The 18945-nt window shown below is 47.7% G+C and overlaps 2 protein-coding genes across 5 annotated transcripts in view; one reads left to right on the top strand and one right to left on the bottom strand.

Annotated features, from left to right (window-relative positions):
- The window catches only part of ZDHHC6 (zDHHC palmitoyltransferase 6), a 40067-nt gene extending 29817 nt beyond the window's left edge, over window positions 1-10250 (bottom strand). Inside the window, exons 1-2 of the mRNA XM_083149812.1 lie at window positions 9997-10250; window positions 5157-5530 (exon numbers count right to left, since the gene is read on the bottom strand). Of these exons, the coding sequence (XP_083005938.1) occupies window positions 5157-5525 (369 nt within the window). The 5' untranslated portion in view covers window positions 5526-5530; window positions 9997-10250. The remainder of the gene's footprint in view (window positions 1-5156; window positions 5531-9996) is intronic.
- Window positions 10036-18945, top strand: part of VTI1A (vesicle transport through interaction with t-SNAREs 1A) — a 351752-nt gene continuing 342842 nt past the window's right edge. The window contains exons 1-3 of one of the 4 annotated variants that reach the window (XM_083149815.1): window positions 10036-10444; window positions 12824-12882; window positions 18212-18322. In XM_083149815.1, the coding sequence (XP_083005941.1) occupies window positions 10351-10444; window positions 12824-12882; window positions 18212-18322 (264 nt within the window). In that variant the 5' untranslated portion in view covers window positions 10036-10350. The remainder of the gene's footprint in view (window positions 10445-12823; window positions 12883-18211; window positions 18323-18945) is intronic. The other 3 variants (XM_083149817.1, XM_083149813.1, XM_083149814.1) reach the window with 3 other exon arrangements.

The raw sequence follows: 18945 nt of genomic DNA, 5'->3' as shown, positions 1-18945 counted from the left end.
AAAACTTCTACCAAACCAACTAAAACCTTTACATCACACGTGACAAAGAAAGAATATACAATTAAAGATCATATCTCCTGCGAATCAGAAGGAATTATATATCTTCTGTGTTGTCCCTGCGGACAACAATATATAGGACAAACAAAAAGACAGTTGAAAATCAGAATCAGTGAGCATATCTATAATATCAAAAGGGGGCTCACCACCCATAGCGTATCTAACCACTTCTTACAGGTTCATAATAAAAATCCCACAGGTTTGAAATTCATTGGAATTAAAAAAGTAAGTCCACATTGGAGAGGTGGTGATTTCATTAAACAATTGAAGAAAACTGAAACAAAGTGGATTTATGAACTGCAAACCTTAATCCCAAAAGGCATGAACATAGATTTTGAGCTTAATGCCTTTTTATAATTAATCAACATACCTGCAGAATTAATTTATTTAGTATACACTTCATATTTTTCTTTTTCCCTCTTTTCTTATCTTAACCTGAAAAGCACCTTTAATTTTTAAATAAGAATTTTTTTTTACTACTTTTAGTAATTATTTAACATCAACAGAAATTTTTTCCTGTATGATGTCCTATTTTTGAGTCTTTTCCCATGAGGTTGCCGCCAATTTCGGCTGTCAACTTCCTTTTTTAATAAAGTTTTTTCAAATAAAAAAATAAAAATAAAAAAAACTTCTTTCGAATAAAAGACCGTTAAGCACAGCCTATGGATATTCTTGAAAAAGTGCTGCATAGCATGAAACACGTTGAATGAGGCTGTTCTCCGTGGGCACGCTCTCCTGCATGCTCCACTACCTTAATCCATCAAGCACAGAAGCCGGAGAGACGATCGCTGTTTGCCGGGTGACGTCACCACACAGTCCCGGACAGCGCAGAAGACAAGCGGCTTATTTCTGCAAGCGGCTCCGACAATCTTCTTTCTCGGCTTAACCCCGGCAGTCTGTGTTAGAGGTAGGGAAAGTGCAGCCCAACGGACTTCGCTACATTAGCCTAAAAGAGCTGTATACATTTTATTAACCCCATTATTTTTACAGGTGCTTTTTTCCATCTCCTCTTTCCTTTTACTGTACTTCTTTTCTTAATTAGCGCTCATATCCCTATATTATACTGTTTTATTTTAATGAGCTGCTCCCATATATATTTTTAGCGCAGTGTCCACACCTTTACTATTTAATTGTAGCTTCAATCAGACGCTCGTTAGCAGCTGCACAAACACTTTTTCCTGCAGCCTCCGGACGGGGCGCAAACTGTGTACAGTGTAAACACTGGAGCAAATGGCATCTTTCTGACATGGGAAGGAATGCGCTGGAGCTCAGATACTGTGTACTTACAGGTACGAGTTTATGGAGAATGGGATGATCAAGTTCACTAGCAAAAACAAGGTCGCTAGAGATATTGGGGGTTATTCTAGTTCACTCTTTATGACAAATTCCTTATTAGATGGACAAAACCATGTGCACTGCAGGTGGGGCAGATGTAACATGTGCAGAGAGAATTAGATTTGGGTGGGGTTTTACTTCAAAGTGAGATCTATATTGCAGTGTAAAAATAAAGCAGTGCGTATTTTCCCTGCACAGAAACAAAATAACTCACCCAAATCTAATTCTCTCTGCACATTTACAGCTGCCCCACCTGCAGTGCACATGGTTTTGTCCATCTAAGAAGGATTTTGTCAGAAAGAGTGACCCAGAATAACCCCCATTGTTAGGTTTGATCAAACCTACTGCCCACCGCTATCGACTGCACAAGTAGTTTCACAACATCTGGAGGGCCACAGTTTGAAGAACCATGATATAGACAGTCGTACAGGGACACAAGTGATTCTCCATATGGGGCCTAATTCAGACTTGATCTCAGGACACATTTGTTCTCAAATCTCTCTGCACCGGTTGCAGTGCAGAATGGTTTTGCCCATTTTGAGAACAAATTTGTCCTGCGATCAATTCTGAATTAGGCCCATAGAGCTAAAGCCGTGTATACAGAGGAATATTATACTTTCGTTAGATAGTGAGCACCAAGCGCTCAAATGACCGCTGCACCGATCTGTAAGAATCTGCATGCGCTCATCACCTGACACAAAGGACGCAGGGAAAGTGCTGTCTATTCTAGAGGTGCGCGGTCAGATTTATGGGGCACGGCATGGAAGTGTACAACCTTCCCCGTCCTCGCTTACAATGAACGGGACCTACAGCAATTGTAAATAGTGAGAAAACACCTTACAGCCCTGTATGTCCTTTATAGATATAAATACACCAGGATCGTTCTACAGAATAAATAAGAGCAGAGTGATAATGGGGACACTGTAGCAGCTTTTCTCTCATCGTTGTCCAATAATTATCTGCTGTATACGGGGACGAGCGACACTCAGATGACACTGTAACCCAGGGGTGACCAAACCTGCCCTCAAGATCTACCATCAGGTCATGTGTCTCAGGCAACCTGTGGCTCTATAGTAGGAATGAATGCAGCAGGTTTAAAAATGTGACAGTTAGTAATGACTACAGCTGTGCACCAGCTAGGTGATCTGGGGAATGTGACAGTTAGTAATGGCTGCACCTGTGCACCAGCTGGGTAGTCTGGGGAATGTGACATTTAGTAATAACACCAGCTAGGTGGTCTGGGGAATGTGACAGTTAGTAATGACTACACCTGTGCACCAGCTAGGTGATCTGGGGAATGTGACAGTTAGCAGTGACTACAGCTGTGCACCAGCTAGGTGATCTGGGGAATGTGACAGTTCGTAATGACTACAGCTGTGCACCAGCTAGGTGGTCTGGGAAATGTGACAGTTCGTAATGACTACAGCTGTGCACCAGCTAGGTGATCTGGGAAATGTGACAGTTAGTAATGACTACAGCTGTGCACCAGCTAGGTGATCTGGGGAATGTGACAGTTAGTAATGACTACACCTGTGCACCAGCTAGGTGATCTGGGGAATGTGACAGTTAGTAATGACTACACCTGTGCACCAGCTAGGTGATCTGGGGAATGTGACAGTTAGTAATGACTACAGCTGTGCACCAGCTAGGTGATCTGGGGAATGTGACAGTTAGTAATGACTACAGCTGTGCACCAGCTAGGTGATCTGGGGAATGTGACAGTTTGTAATGACTACAGCTGTGCACCAGCTAAGTGATCTGGGGAATGTGACAGTTAGTAATGACTACAGCTGTGCACCAGCTAGGTGATCTGGGGAATGTGACAGTTAGTAATGGCTGCACCTGTGCACCAGCTGGGTAATGTGACATTTAGTAATAACACCAGCTGTGCACCAGCTAGGTGGTCTGGGGAATGTGACAGTTAGTAATGACTACACCTGTGCACCAGCTAGGTGATCTGGGGAATGTGACAGTTAGTAATGACTACACCTGTGCACCAGCTAGGTGGTCTGGGGAATGTGACAGTTAGTAATGACTACAGCTGTGCACCAGCTAGGTGGTCTGGGGAATGTGACAGTTAGTAATGACTACAGCTGTGCACCAGCTAGGTGGTCTGGGGAATGTGACAGTTAGTAATGACTACACCTGTGCACCAGCTAGGTGATCTGGGGGACGTGACAGTTAGTAATAACTACAGCTGTGCACCAGCTATGTGATCTGGGGAATGTGACAGTTAGTAATGACTACAGTTGTGCACCAGCTAGGTGATCTGGGTAATGTGACAGTTAGTAATGACTGCACCTGTGCACCAGCTAGGTAGTCTGGGGAATGTGACAGTTAGTAATGACTACAGCTGTGCACCAGCTAGGTGGTCTGGGGAATGTGACAGTTAGTAATGACTGCACCTGTGCACCAGCTAGGTAGTCTGGGGAATGTGACAGTTAGTAATGACTACAGCTGTGCACCAGCTAGGTGATCTGGGGAATGTGACAGTTAGTAATGACTGCACCTGTGCACCAGCTAGGTAGTCTGGGGAATGTGACAGTTAGTAATGACTACAGCTGTGCACCAGCTAGGGGATCTGGGGAATGTGACAGTAATGACTACACCTGTGCACCAGCTAGGTGATCTGGGGAATGTGACAGTTAGTAATGACTGCACCTGTGCACCAGCTAGGTAGTCTGGGGAATGTGACAGTTAGTAATGACTACAGCTGTGCACCAGCTAGGTGATCTGGGGAATGTGACAGTTAGTAATGACTACAGCTGTGCACCAGCTAGGTGATCTGGGGAATGTGACAGTTAGTAATGACTACAGCTGTGCACCAGCTAGGTGATCTGGGGGATGTGACAGTTAGTAATAACTACAGCTGTGCACCAGCTATGTGATCTGGGGAATGTGACAGTTAGTAATGACTACAGCTGTGCACCAGCTATGTGATCTGGGGAATGTGACAGTTTGTAATGACTACAGCTGTGCACCAGCTAGGTGATCTGGGGAATGTGACAGTTAGTAATGACTACAGCTGGTGGTTTGGAAAACGTGGACTGTTGGTAGATCTTGAGGACCGGTTTGGCCACCCCTGCTGTAACCTGTAGCACTGACACTTACCATGAAGCCTCCCTGTGAGCTGAAAACATGTTATATCCTGCTGCTAAGTCATCAGATCGATATCATACATAAAAAAAAAAAAAACCTGTGAAAAACTCAAGTCAACCATTTCCCAAGGTAGTTCTAGCAAATGTCGACCTAAACACGGTCCTATCCTATGATCCACACACTGGGGGAAATTTACTAACATGAGAGTTGTATGTCACATGGGATGTTGCTATAGGCTACCAATCAGAATCTGCTTATTTATTAAGCACCTTCTAGAACAGTGGTTCTCAACCCCCGGTCCTCGGGACCCCCACACAGTGCACGTTTTCCAGGGTCACCAGCAGCTGCCCTCTGTATCACCAACTGTCACATTATAAAAATGCACAGGTGACCTGAAAAACATGAACTGTGTGGGGGTCCTGAGGACCGAAGTTAAGAACCACTGTTCTAGAAAATAATGGAACTCCCATCTTGGTAAATTTCCCCCACTGTGTCTACATTGTTAAAAGTTTGTTTTAAGCTGTATACAGGCCCAAAAGAGGTAGTAATAGCTGCACAGGAACATATACAGGTGGGAACGGAAATCTCTAAGAGGAGGAGACTTTCCCGTCTGGAAGGGAGACTTCTAGGACCCAGCATCAGCCAAGGCAACAGGCTCCTCTTACCGGCTTCCATCCCGCAGGAACAAACCCTGGTCCAATGAACATTGCATTGAAGTAGTTGTAAAGAATCATCACGGTCCAGTTAATAAGTGCCAGGAAGTTCAGGCTGCTTCCCGGGGTATCGAGAGGCCAGTACCAGAGGACAGAGTCTAAGACCGCCACTATAGAACATATTATAATAACTCCGAGGGCGATGATCGGCCCCCAGTGGCAGAGTCTCCTCAACTCCCGCAAAGTTTCAAAATTAACAACGGAGTCCAGTTTAGCCATGTTTCCCATGGAAGGAGCGTTCTTCCCAAGAGCCTGGGTCTCCGTCCTCAGGTCCGACGTCAGATGGCCATGCTGGCTTTCCATACTTTCAGGAACAAGCATCCCGGCTGTAAAATAACCCACAGTGACACAATTACTTACGTGGTTCGACTCCAAATAACATCCAAACAGAACATTTAAATACAGTTCTAAAACCATTCATTAACTGTCCAGACTTAGAACTAGGTCCTCCCCGCGCTGCGGCCGGATAACACACTAGGTTTGCTCTGGTTTGGGGAGAAAGTCTTCTCTAGCTTGTGGGAGTGACGGGAAAGCCATATATTTAACACAGTTTATTTGTTCTTAAAGCAGACATTGAATAATGATGCAGATTAACTTTGGGACCAACCTGCAGTTTAACAGAAAACAGGGATAATTATACATTACTAATACCCCTTTCCCACTGCAGGCTTTACACGTGTAAATGCCGTTTTTTTAGCCTTTTTAAACGGCTAGAGCTGCAGTGGGAAAGCTCCAGGTTGCTTTACACGGGTAACAAATACCGGTTTTTGTTACCCGTGTAAAAAGCAGTGTTTTTACCGTGTAATAGCCGTTTTTTCGGCAGTGGGAAAGGGGTAGCCCTTTACCCGTTAAAAAAAAAACCGGCATGGGGTCCCCCCCCACTGCCGAAACCAGCACCAGGCTGAAGGAGCCGGGGCTGGTAATAAAAAATCAGGAAACCCGACAAATAGGGGTTCCCTGATTTTTTACAACCAGCCCCAGGCTCCAGGTCCGGGGCTGGTTCCCAAAATACGGGGGACAAAATGACTAGGGGTCCCCCGTATTTTAAGAACCAGCCCCAGGCACAACCAGCCAGCAGGGTAATGCCACAGCCGGGGGACACTTATGATATAAGTTCCCGCGGCCAAAGCATTAACCCTACCGACCAGTCAGCCTGGCCAGGGGCCCTGGGGGAGTGGGGACCCCCCCAATAAAGGGGTCCCCCCCCTCCAGGACTTACCTGACCAGGCTGAAGCCTGGTGCTGTCCCCGGTGACCCTGGAGCGGTGGTCACCGGGCTGATGGTATTGTGTAAAAAATAGAATAAAAACCATTGTCTTTTACTGGTGAACTATGAGTCCCAGCAAGCCTCCCCCGCAAGCTGGGACTTGGAGAACCACAAGTCCCAGCCTGCGGGGCATTAAAGGGCCCGCTGGGTCTTGTAGTTCCACAGTAAAAGAAAGAGTTAAATAAACACACTGACACACGTGAAAAATAAAAGTTTAATACATACATAACACATACATACTGATACTTACCTATCTTGAGCCCGTAGGTAGCCCTGGTCCTGATGTCCTGGTCCGTGTCGGCGTCTGTATCCAGTCGGCATCCCTGTCGGCGACGGCGTCGGCGGTCCGGAGTCCGAAGAAATCCATTTGGGAAGCTGTGGAAGGAAATCCTACTCACCTGTCCCAGCGCGACGTAGTCCAGGTAAGGTCTTTGCAAAAAAAACAAACCGAACACCCGAACCAAGCGGACAGGCAGAGAGCCACACGGTGTGTTTACATCGTGCGGCTCCGCCCCCGAATGCCGCTATTGGCCGCCTTGCGGCCAATCAGGAGCCGCTAGGCCGCAAGGCGGCCAATAGCGGCATTCGGGAGGCGGAGCCGCACGATGTAAACAAACACACGTGCGTTTCCGTCAGTCCGGTCTGGTTCGGGTGTCGGTTTGTTTTTTTTGCAAAGACCTTACCTGGACTACGTCGCGCTGGGACAGGTGAGTAGGATTTCCTTCCACAGCTTCCCAAATGGATTTCTTCGGACTCCGGACCGCCGACGCCGTCGCCGACAGGGATGCCGACTGGATACAGACGCCGACACGGACCAGGACATCAGGACCAGGGCTACCTACGGGCTCAAGATAGGTAAGTATCAGTATGTATGTGTTATGTATGTATTAAACTTTTATTTTTCACGTGTGTCAGTGTGTTTATTTAACTCTTTCTTTTACTGTGGAACTACAAGACCCAGCGGGCCCTTTAATGCCCCGCAGGCTGGGACTTGTGGTTCTCCAAGTCCCAGCTTGCGGGGGAGGCTTGCTGGGACTCATAGTTCACCAGTAAAAGACAATGGTTTTTATTCTATTTTTTACACAATACCATCAGCCCGGTGACCACCGCTCCAGGGTCACCGGGGACAGCACCAGGCTTCAGCCTGGTCAGGTAAGTCCTGGAGGGGGGGGACCCCTTTATTGGGGGGGTCCCCACTCCCCCAGGGCCCCTGGCCAGGCTGACTGGTCGGTAGGGTTAATGCTTTGGCCGCGGGAACTTATATTATAAGTGTCCCCCGGCTGTGGCATTACCCTGCTGGCTGGTTGTGCCTGGGGCTGGTTCTTAAAATACGGGGGACCCCTAGTCATTTTGTCCCCCGTATTTTGGGAACCAGCCCCGGACCTGGAGCCTGGGGCTGGTTGTAAAAAATCAGGGAACCCCTATTTGTCGGGTTTCCTGATTTTTTATTACCAGCCCCGGCTCCTTCAGCCTGGTGCTGGTTTCGGCAGTGGGGGGGACCCCACGCCGTTTTTTTTTTTAAATTCTCCCCCCCCCCTATCTTTACACTGCTTAAACGGGTTTTTAAACGGGTAAGTGTGAATGTGACAAAAACAGCTTTTAAACGGTAATTTACCGTTTAAAAGCTGCAGTGGGAAAGAGTCTTTATGGCTCTTACCCGTTTAAAGACCCGTTTAAAAAAAACGGGTCTTTACCCGTGTAGGCAGTGGGAAAGCAGCATAAGAGTAAGAGACAGGACTGACTCATTTACAATTCACGCCGTCTAGGTTAACTCCATCTGCGCCTGTAACAGAAAGCAGCCAGCAGCTGTAATGAGACAGAAAGGATCCGACTATCCAGGCTTGGGTGCGGCTGTGGGCAGTGTTCTTCAATGGGAGCAGAGACAGGAAGTCTTGTGTGGGTAGGAAGATATCTTCCTCTACACAGCTGCAACTTAGCCAGCTCTGCATGTGTGTAAATGTGTATCATTAATCTCTGAGATAACAACCCATGGGTGAGAGGAGATATTCCCAATGTAGGGCACTGCTCCAGTTATGTCACACAGATGTTTAGACGCCATTTTTTTTAGAACTGTAAAACTAAGGCTTGCCACAAAGCGATGCCGGCTGTTCCTTGTTACTTTATCTGTGATATCAGGTAGCGTCAGTAAAACAGGTTCTGTGTTATGTAGGGAAATATGTATAACATAAACATTACAAAATTCCAATCAACTGTCGTAAGTGCATCAAGTAGTCCCTCAATCATGCCCCCTGGGAACACCTCTCCAGTGACATGGAAGTACCTCATGTGCCTGTACCATTTTCATGCTTATAACCAGCTGGCCAGTACCACACAGGTTATTGGCCCCTTAACACACCAACCACTAGTCCCACTACCAGCCCAGCAGTCCACCACATTAGCTGCCCCCCACCACCTGGTTCACCATTCCCCCTAACCAAGCTAGCCATCGCTTCCCATCAACCTGGCCACTGATCCCTACCACACAGGGTCAACCGCACTCCCTCCCCTACCACACAGGGTTACTTCTCCCCCACCCTACCACACAGGGTCAACCGCACCCCTCCCCTACCACACAGGGTCAACCGCACCCCTCCCCTACCACACAGGGTCAACCGCACCCCCTAGCCTACCACACAGGGTCAACCGCACCCCCTCCCCTACCACACAGGGTTACTTCTCCCCCACTCCTCTACCACACAGGGTCAACCGCACCCCCTAACCTACCACACAAGGTCAATCGCACCCCCTAACCTACCACACAGGGTCAACCGCACCCCCTAACCTACCACACAGAGTCAACCGCACCCCGTCCCCTACCACACAGGGTCAACCGCACCCCGTCCCCTACCACACAGGGTCAACCGCACCCCCTCCCCTACCACACAGGGTCAACCACATCCCCTCCCCTACCACACAGGGTCAAACTCACCCCTTCCCCTACCACACAGGGTCAACCGGACCCCCTTATCTACCACACAGGGTCAACTGCACACCCTACCCTACCACACAGGGTCAAAATCACCCCCTCCCCTACCACGCAAAGTCAACTGCTCCCCCTTCTTTACCACACAGGGTCAACTGCTCCCCCTCCTCTACCACATAGGGTCAACCACACCCCCTCCCCTACCACACAGGGTCAAACTCACCCCTTCCCCGGGCCCTACCACACAGGGTCAACCAGACTCGCTTATCTACCACACAGGGTCAACTGCACACCCTACCCTACCACACAGGGTCAAACTCACCCCCTCCCCTACCACGCAAGGTCAACTGCTCCCCCTTCTTTACCACACAGGGTCAACTGCATCCCCTTCTTTACCACACAGGGTCAACTGCATCCCCTTCTTTACCACACAGGGACAGGGTATAGTATACCTAACCCTCCTCTACCATGCAGGGTCAACCACTCCCCCTCCCCTACCACACAGGGTCACCTCTAAGCCCCCCTCCCTCCCAACACACAGGGTAACAGCTCCCCCTCTCCTACCACACAGGGTCACCTCTACCACACAGGGCCACCACATACCTGTGTTGCATAGTACGGTAAGAACCAGCCATCACCCCTCTCCCAGCATTCCCTGCTCCCTCTGACGTCAACACTGGGCGGAGAGATCACCGGCACCGAGGGATACCGTGCACGCCGGGGCTCTCTCCCGCAGGACTGCCGGGCGTGCTGGGAGTAGTAGTCCTCTCTCACATGAGTCGGGGCCGCTGTCACTTAGATCCGGGGAGTGACTGTGGTTGCTAAGGAAGTGCCGGTAACCACGGAAGTGTCGGTCGCTAAGGAAGTGTCGGTAACTAGGGGCGCCGGGAAGCCCTGTTGGACGGGGCGGAAGTGGCTGGATGGACTTCCGGGTGTCACACACACTGAGTAATAAACATGTCCGCCGAGTTCCAGGGGTACGAGCAGGACTATGGGGTTCTCACCGCGGAGATCACCGGCCGGATCGGGAAGATCCCCAAACTATCCGCAGGTAACGCCGGCTGCTGGTGGGGGGACTGAGTGTCACTAGTACTGTGTGAGTGGGGGGGACTGAGTGTCACTAGTACTGTGTGAGTGGGGGGACTGCGTGTCACTAGTACTGTGTGAGTGGGGGGACTGAGTGTCACTAGTACTGTGAGTGGGGGGACTGAGTGTCACTAGTACTGTCAGAGTGGGGGGACTGAGTGTATCACTAATACTGTGAGTGGGGGGGACTGAGTGTCACTAGTACTGTGTGAGTGGGGGGACTGAGTGTCACTAGTACTGTGAGAGTGGGGGGACTGAGTGTCACTAATACTGTGAGTGGGGGGGACTGAGTGTCACTAGTACTGTGAGAGTGGGGGGACTGAGTGTCACTAATACTGTGAGTGGGGGGACTGAGTGTCACTAGTACTGTGAGTGTGGGGGACTGAGTGTCACTAGTACTGTGAGAGTGGGGGGACTGAGTGTCACTAATACTGTGAGTGGGGGGACTGAGTGTCACTAGTACTGTGAGTGGGGGGGACTGAGTGTCACTAGTACTGTGAGTGGGGGGGACTGAGTGTCACTCATACTGTGAGTGGGGGGACTGAGTGTCACTTATACTGTGAGTGGGGGGACTGAGTGTCACTCATACTGTGAGTGGGGGGACTGAGTGTCACTAGTACTGTGAGTGGGGGGGACTGAGTGTCACTAGTACTGTGAGTGGGGGGGACTGAGTGTCACTAGTACTGTGAGAGTGGGGGGACTGAGTGTCACTAATACTGTGAGTGGGGGGACTGAGTGTCACTAGTACTGTGAGTGGGGGGGACTGAGTGTCACTAGTACTGTGAGTGGGGGGGACTGAGTGTCACTAGTACTGTGAGTGGGGGGGACTGAGTGTCACTAGTACTGTGAGTGGGGGGGACTGAGTGTCACTAGTACTGTGAGTGGGGGGGACTGAGTGTCACTAGTACTGTGAGTGGGGGGGACTGAGTGTCACTAGTACTGTGAGAGGGGGGACTGAGTGTCACTAGTATTGTGAGTGGGGGGACTGAGTGTCACTAGTATTGTGAGTGGGGGGACTGAGTGTCACTAATACTGTGAGAGTGGGGGACTGAGTGTCATTAGTAATGTGTGAGTGGGGGGACTGAGTGTCACTAGTACTGTGTGAGTGGGGGGGACTGAGTGTCACTAGTACTGTGAGTGGGGGGTCTGAGTGTCACTAGTACTGTGAGTGGGGGGACTGAGTGTCACTAGTACTGTGTGAGTGGGGGGGGACTGTGTCACTAGTACTGTGTGAGTGGGGGGACTGAGTGTCACTAGTACTGTGTGAGTGGGGGGGTCTGAGTGTCACTAGTACTGTGTGAGTGGGGGGGACTGTGTATCACTAGTACTGTGTGAGTGGGGGGACTGAGTGTCACTAGTACTGTGAGTGGGGAGGACTGAGGATCAGGAGAGCGGTAGTATATGCGCCTGGGTTACACCGGGAGAGAGCAGTAGTATATGCGCCTGGGTTACACCGGGAGAGAGCAGTAGTATATGTGCCTGGGTTACACCAGGAGAGAGCAGTGGTATATGTGCCTGGGATACACCGGGAGAGAGCAGTAGTATATGTGCCTGGGTTACATCGGGAGAGAGCAGTAGTATATGTGCCTGGGTTACAGCGGGAGAGAGCGGTAGTGTATGTGCCTATGTTACACAGGGAGAGAGCAGTAGTATATGTGCCTGGGTTACAGCAGGAGAGAGCAGTAGTATATGTGCCTGGGTTACAGCAGGAGAGAGCAGTGGTATATGTGCCTGGGATACACCGGGAGAGAGCAGTGGTATATGCGCCTGGGTTACATCGGGAGAGAGCAGTGGTATATGTGCCTGGGTTACAGCGGGAGAGAGCGGTAGTGTATGTGCCTATGTTACACAGGGAGAGAGCAGTAGTATATGTGCCTGGGTTACAGCAGGAGAGAGCAGTAGTATATGTGCCTGGGTTACAGCAGGAGAGAGCAGTGGTATATGTGCCTGGGATACACCGGGAGAGAGCAGTAGTATATGCGCCTGGGTTACATCGGGAGAGAGCAGTAGTGTATGTGCCTGGTTACACTGGGAGAGAGCGGTAGTGTATGTGCGTAGGTTACACCAGGAGAAAGCAGTAGTGTATGTGCCTGGTTACACTGGGAGAGAGCGGTAGTGTATGTGCCTGTGTTACACAGGGAGAGAGCAGTAGTGTATGTGCCTGGGTTACACCGGCATAGAGCGGTAGTATATGCGCCTGGGTTACACCGGCATAGAGCGGTAGTAGATTATTACTGTGTATGTGTATGTGTAGTCAGGCCCTTTGTGTGTCTGCTTACATTAATCTGATGTGGATATACTGTACCTGTAGCTGTCTCTGTACATTTGTGTTGCATTGTTTTAGATGAAAAGAAGCAGATGGTGGCGGCTGTGGAAAAGCAGCTAGAAGAAGCCAAGGAGCTGGTGAGTATGTTACTGGCTGGGGGTGGATGATACCTGCTGTTCTGTTATTGTGTCCTCCATTCAATAATTCATTGAGAATTGTCCATTCTGAGTAACAGTGTCCCCTACTAATAGTTCCAACTCTCACATTAAAATGAGCTGGGAGCCAGTGACATCACTGAGAGTGCAGCCTATCCATTTGCTGTAACCAGTGACATCACTGAGAGTGCAGCATATCCATTTGCTGGTAACCAGTGACATCACTGAGAGTGCAGCCTATCCATTTGCTGGTAACCAGTGACATCACTGAGAGTGCAGCCTATCCAGTCACTAGAAGCCAGTGACATCACTGAGAGTGCAGCCTACTCCTGCACTATATACAGATGCCCAGTTCTGTAGAACCAAGTAACCTATCGTCATGCATGACTTCTGCTTACAGCTGCGGGGCTGTATCATGTCTGCTGTATGTGGCAGGGAGTGCTGGTACCTGTAGTGCTGTTTTTGCTTCTCTTTAGGTATCTCCTGGTGAATGAGCTCTTATTTAGGTGTGACTAAGACCTAATATAGGTGCACACAATGCTTACAGCTGGGACAGTGATCAGGGGGTTAAGGAATGTGGTTTGTCTAAAGTGCTGGTACAGGGGAATGTCCCCAGGTGCTTTAAGGACGTCCTGACCAGGTTTCAGTGAACCAAAAATAACTTGTCTGATTGTCAATGATCGAGCAACTACTACATGTTCAGTGCACAAATAGCGAACGTTCCGCATGTAGAGGTAGAAGAAACTGTTATTTGTCATTAAATGTTAGAACCGTTCTCTTTGATCACGCGATCATGCAGAAGTTGCATGCTAGAAATTACCATATTTAAATGAATGTCTATGCCCCAGGGTGAAATGTATGAAAACGTGGAGAGAGATACAGTATCAACCAGTGACCTTTGAACTGCCATGTTACAGGCTGTGTTTGAGAAATGACAGGAGCTGATTGGCTCTCCAAGATTTGCCACATCTCCCCCTATGAGCCCCCATTGGGGGGGGGGTGTTGGGTGCGGGCAGACCCGTTAGCAATTGGGGGGTGCAGGCAGACCTGCTGGCGGTAGGGGGGCTGGTGGAGTAATAGTGCATGGTGGGTGTGTATTGTAGCCCTGGCTGGGCGGGGGGAGGTGATGTCAAGGGGGTGGGGATGTGTATAACTCTGGTCTATCCCTAGGGGGGGATGTCCTAAGGCAGAAACTTTGTGTTTATAATGCTGTCAATCACTCTTGTAACCCCGCCCAGCGTTATACACACAGGAGATGAGTGACAGGTCTGGCTAAATATATGAGATATGGTAAAGGCAATTTAATATATACATCTATAAATGAAATCCCGCACTATCTCTCCCCTCTCACGCCAGAAAACTAAGGGACTAGGCTGGTGTGAAAGTGGTATAAATTGTATGTATGTATGTATATATGCCAAGGTTTTAAAGGTAAAGATATCCTATACCAAATGAAAGGTCTTGGGGCCTAATTCAGTACGGATCGCTAATAAGAGAAGTTGCAGATGACTGAGAGTAGACAGCTGCTAGCCATACAGACAGAAAAAACGTCTTATGCAAAAGCATCACTCACCGCTCTTCACTCGCAGATCAATGCGCAATTCTCGGAGCATCAAAGATAATTTGCCGTCTTTGCAAATGTGATTAGCTCTGATTCTGGCACAAATCTGCGACTGAGACAGGCTGAACGAGTCCGGCGCTGACGTCAGAGATTAACCCTTAAAACATCGGGGAACGCCTGTGTTTTTTTTTCTAACTGACTCAGAAACCATTTCCACCCAGAAGCGCTGGCTTCCTGTCATCAAATGTGTGTTTGCTTTGCGTTTACGATCTATATATAAATTTTCAGTCAATATTTCCCCTCACTCATGCGAGCGATATGTATGCATAGTCATTCGATAATCACTCAAGTTGCGAATTCTCTAATTAGCAATCCAAGCTGAATTAGGCCCTTGTTTCGTAGATTTGCAGAAAAATGTTGGCTTTGTAATTGATGGCTTTGTTACGGAGTTATGTGACAAAACACCGCCCATTTACAATGCATCACCATTGTTCTCTGGAAAATGTGCCCATTCCTGAATTCTCCTTGTGCACCTGCTGGGTGACCTGACATATGTCACCTGCTCGGTGACCTGGAACATGTGACGTGCAGGGTAGTCTTGAAACTGTGACAGTTATTTTCAGCCACCCACTAGGGCTATACGGTTGTTGGGTCGACTCAAAAAAGGTTGACATGGCTTATCTCGACACCTGAAATAGGTTGACATGCATAAGGTTGACATAGTTGGTAGGTCGACACAAGCATTAGGTCAACAGTACGAGTAGAATTTTTTTTTAGGATTTATCCAGAGCGCTGTCCATAAATCTAGAAATTATTCTTCTTTCTTCTCAAGTTCTCACCAAATCGAAGGCGTTATGCGGAAAAAATCAAGAGAAGAAATAAATGTGTAAGATTTTCTTTTGAACAAAAGTAAAAATGTGGTTTTCACAAGACGTACCACACTCACAATGAAGTGTGTTAAGACAAAACTTATAAAGGTATCTTTTGTGACGTTGGTAACCTTCACCAAGTTCACCCAATGGTGGAGGGAAGAATGAAACGTACGTTTTCACTCACTCCATAAAAATGGATAAACATATATATATAGAGGTTTCTTTTATTAAGCGTACCAAAAACTCACGGTTCGAAATGCGGTTATCAAGCACATCTGGGTATCTTTAACTTGAAATTTCAGGCGACCCACGATGATAATAAACAAACTTTTAATAAATTCCTTTAAAAAATTCCTTTAAAAAACATGGAATCACCTCAAATGTCACAGAACAACAACAAATAGAAGGCAAGTGGATGGTGTCATGGAATGTTAAAACAAGAGACCTTCGGGATAAAGAGACCTTCGGGATAAGTCCCCAATGTAAGAGCCTCCACCACAAAAATACCTCAAATTAGTGTCCAAAGAAACAAGGGGCAGTCCACAAAGGTGCAAGTCCAGATAGCCCCCAACGCGTTTCATTGTCACATTTGGGACTTTTCCGGAAGGTATCTTTTGTTTTGACGTTCCATGACCTCATCCACTTGCCTTCTATTTGTTGTTCAACCTATTTGTCGACCTGGGGTGCCTCGGGGACACATGAAAGGGTGCTTCGGGTTGTGGTCCATGATCCAAAAATTATTTACGCTCAAAGTGATAGACCAAACCAAAGCTGGTGACTGACAATTATGAAATATATGTCTACAATTAGACCCACAACTATGTCCACTACATAATGGAACCCAAGGGTGACTGTTAAGCACACTTTAATTTAATTTCTTTTCAATAAGAAACTTTTGGATCAGGGGTGCCTTCAAAAAATTCTAATTCTGGTGTTGTGGTTCAAGAAAGTTTGGGAACCACTGGCCTAAGCCTTAGCAGGGCTTTTTTGAAATGTGATCCCTAAGGGGGTGTAATGCTATAATTGAATACCAGCTAATTAGCGCACACATTACACTGAATTTCAGTTCTTCGTGGCCTCATTCAGATCTGAGAATAAAGTTTGATAGAGCAACATAGCACCTGGCCAAACCAAGCTGATATGCAATGAAGCAAATACATACATTTTTTGCATGTAGGGTAAATACCATCTGCTTTTACATGCAGCCAACAGATAAGGAAAAGCTTTATTTTTACCCTTCAATGTTGAAGTTTGTATTCATCGCTCTAAGGAATAAATTTGTCTTCATATTTTATATTTCCCCCACCCGCAGTGCAGCATGGTCTTACAAAGATGCACAGTTACTAAACACAGACCTGCCATGACTAGGAGGCTAAGGGATCCAACACTAACCACTACAAGGGATCCAATACTAACCACTACAAGGGATCCAATACTAACCACTACACACTCAGACAATGCAGTTACTAAACACAGACTTGCCATGACTAGGAGGCTAAGGGATCCAATACTAACCACTACAAGGGATCCAATACAGGTCGAGTATCCCGTATCCGAATATCCGTTATCCGAATTATTCCGAAATACGGACATTCCAGAAAGTGAAAAAAATTTTTTTTTTTGCTAAAAACTCACTGGGGACATATGTAACAGCATCACTGGGGACATGATATGTAACTGGCACTATATATGTGCAAGACAATGATTGCTTGGCATTCAAATTCAGTGCTGAGATAGTACACACATTTTGTTTCACGTTTTGAAACCTTGTTTTTTGAACAATTAAAATATGTTTGTGTGTATTTTATGTGGTAATAAAATATATTTGTGTGTATATTATGTGTTTATACAGCATAAATGCAAGATACTTCAAAATACATCATTGAAATATTAAAATATTCCGAAATACGGAATAATCCATTATCCAAAATTCTCCTGGTCCCGAGCATTTTGGATACGGGATACTCAACCTGTACTAACCACTACACACTCAGACAATGCAGTTACTAAACACAGACCTGCCATGACTAGGAGGCTAAGGGATCCAATACTAACCACGACACACTCTGACAATGCAGTTACTAAACACAGACCTGCCATGACTAGGAGGCTAAGGGATCCAATACTAAACACGACACACTCAGACAATGCAGTTACTAAACACAGACCTGCCATGACTAGGAGGCTAAGGGATCCAATACTAACCACGACACACTCAGACAATGCAGTTACTAAACACAGACCTGCCATGACTAGGAGGCTAAGGGATCCAATACTAACCACGACACACTCAGACAATGCAGTTACTAAACACAGACCTGCCATGACTAGGAGGCTAAGGGATCCAATACTAACCACGACACACTCAGACAATGCAGTTACTAAACACAGACCTGCCATGACTAGGAGGCTAAGGGATCCAATACTAAACACGACACACTCAGACAATGCAGTTACTAAACACAGACCTGCCATGACTAGGAGGCTAAGGGATCCAATACTAACCACGACACACTCAGACAATGCAGTTACTAAACACAGACCTGCCATGACTAGGAGGCTAAGGGATCCAATACTAACCACGACACACTCAGACAATGCAGTTACTAAACACAGACCTGCCATGACTAGGAGGCTAAGGGATCCAATACTAACCACGACACACTTAGACAATGCAGTTACTAAACACAGACCTGCCATGACTAGGAGGCTAAGGGATCCAATACTAACCACGACACACTCTGACAATGCAGTTACTAAACACAGACCTGCCATGACTAGGAGGCTAAGGGATCCAATACTAACCACGACACACTCAGACAATGCAGCTGATAGAATGGACGGACCCCTGACCTCACATTTATTTGTGTCTCTACAGTTGGAGCAAATGGACTTGGAAGTCCGGGAGATTCCTGCGCAGAGCCGAGGAATGTACAGCAACCGGATGAGGAGCTACAAGCAGGAGATGAGCAAGATGGAGGCTGACTTTGTGAGTCCTGGCATTATGTTACTGTATAAATACATAGACAAGTACTGGGTGATTATTATTATTGTACAGCCCATGTGTATAGGGTTTAGTACGGGATGTCGGAGGTCACCATACTGCAAGCAACCCTAACCCTCTTGCTGCCTAACTTCCCCCTCCACTGCAGCCCAACCTCCCCATCTTCTGTTGCCTAACCCTAACCTCCCCTGCAGACTAAGGGGGGTATTCAATGTGGGGTCACGGCTGTCCTGCCGTGACCTTGTCCCGTTCTCAGTCAGCTCGAATGAGAAATCGCAGGTGGGATTCAATGTCCCGCCTGCCGCGGAGCGAGAAGTGTCCGGGAATAGTCCAGCTACTGCCAGGAGCTCATCAATTCCGGGCTGTTCTCGGCAGAACGAGCCCGACTGCTTGTGAAGTCGGGCTCGTTCTGCGAGATCCCCTGCTCAAGGCTGTCTGGGAAGACAGCATTGACTAGGGCCCGGCGGCCATCTCCCCCGAAGGGAGATGCTAGCCGGTGATTGAATATCCCCCTTTACCCAACCTCCTCCTCACCTGCAACCTCATCCACATCTTTTTGAACACCAACAGTGACCATTAGAGGACACTCAACAGACTGAATTACTAAA

The sequence above is a fragment of the Crinia signifera genome, chromosome 6 (assembly GCF_055691185.1).
Source record: "Crinia signifera chromosome 6, ASM5569118v1, whole genome shotgun sequence".
In the NCBI taxonomy this organism is placed as follows: Eukaryota; Metazoa; Chordata; class Amphibia; order Anura; family Myobatrachidae; genus Crinia; species Crinia signifera.
Note: the sequence above shows the minus strand (reverse complement) of the source record. Positions and strands in the feature narration are given on the sequence as shown.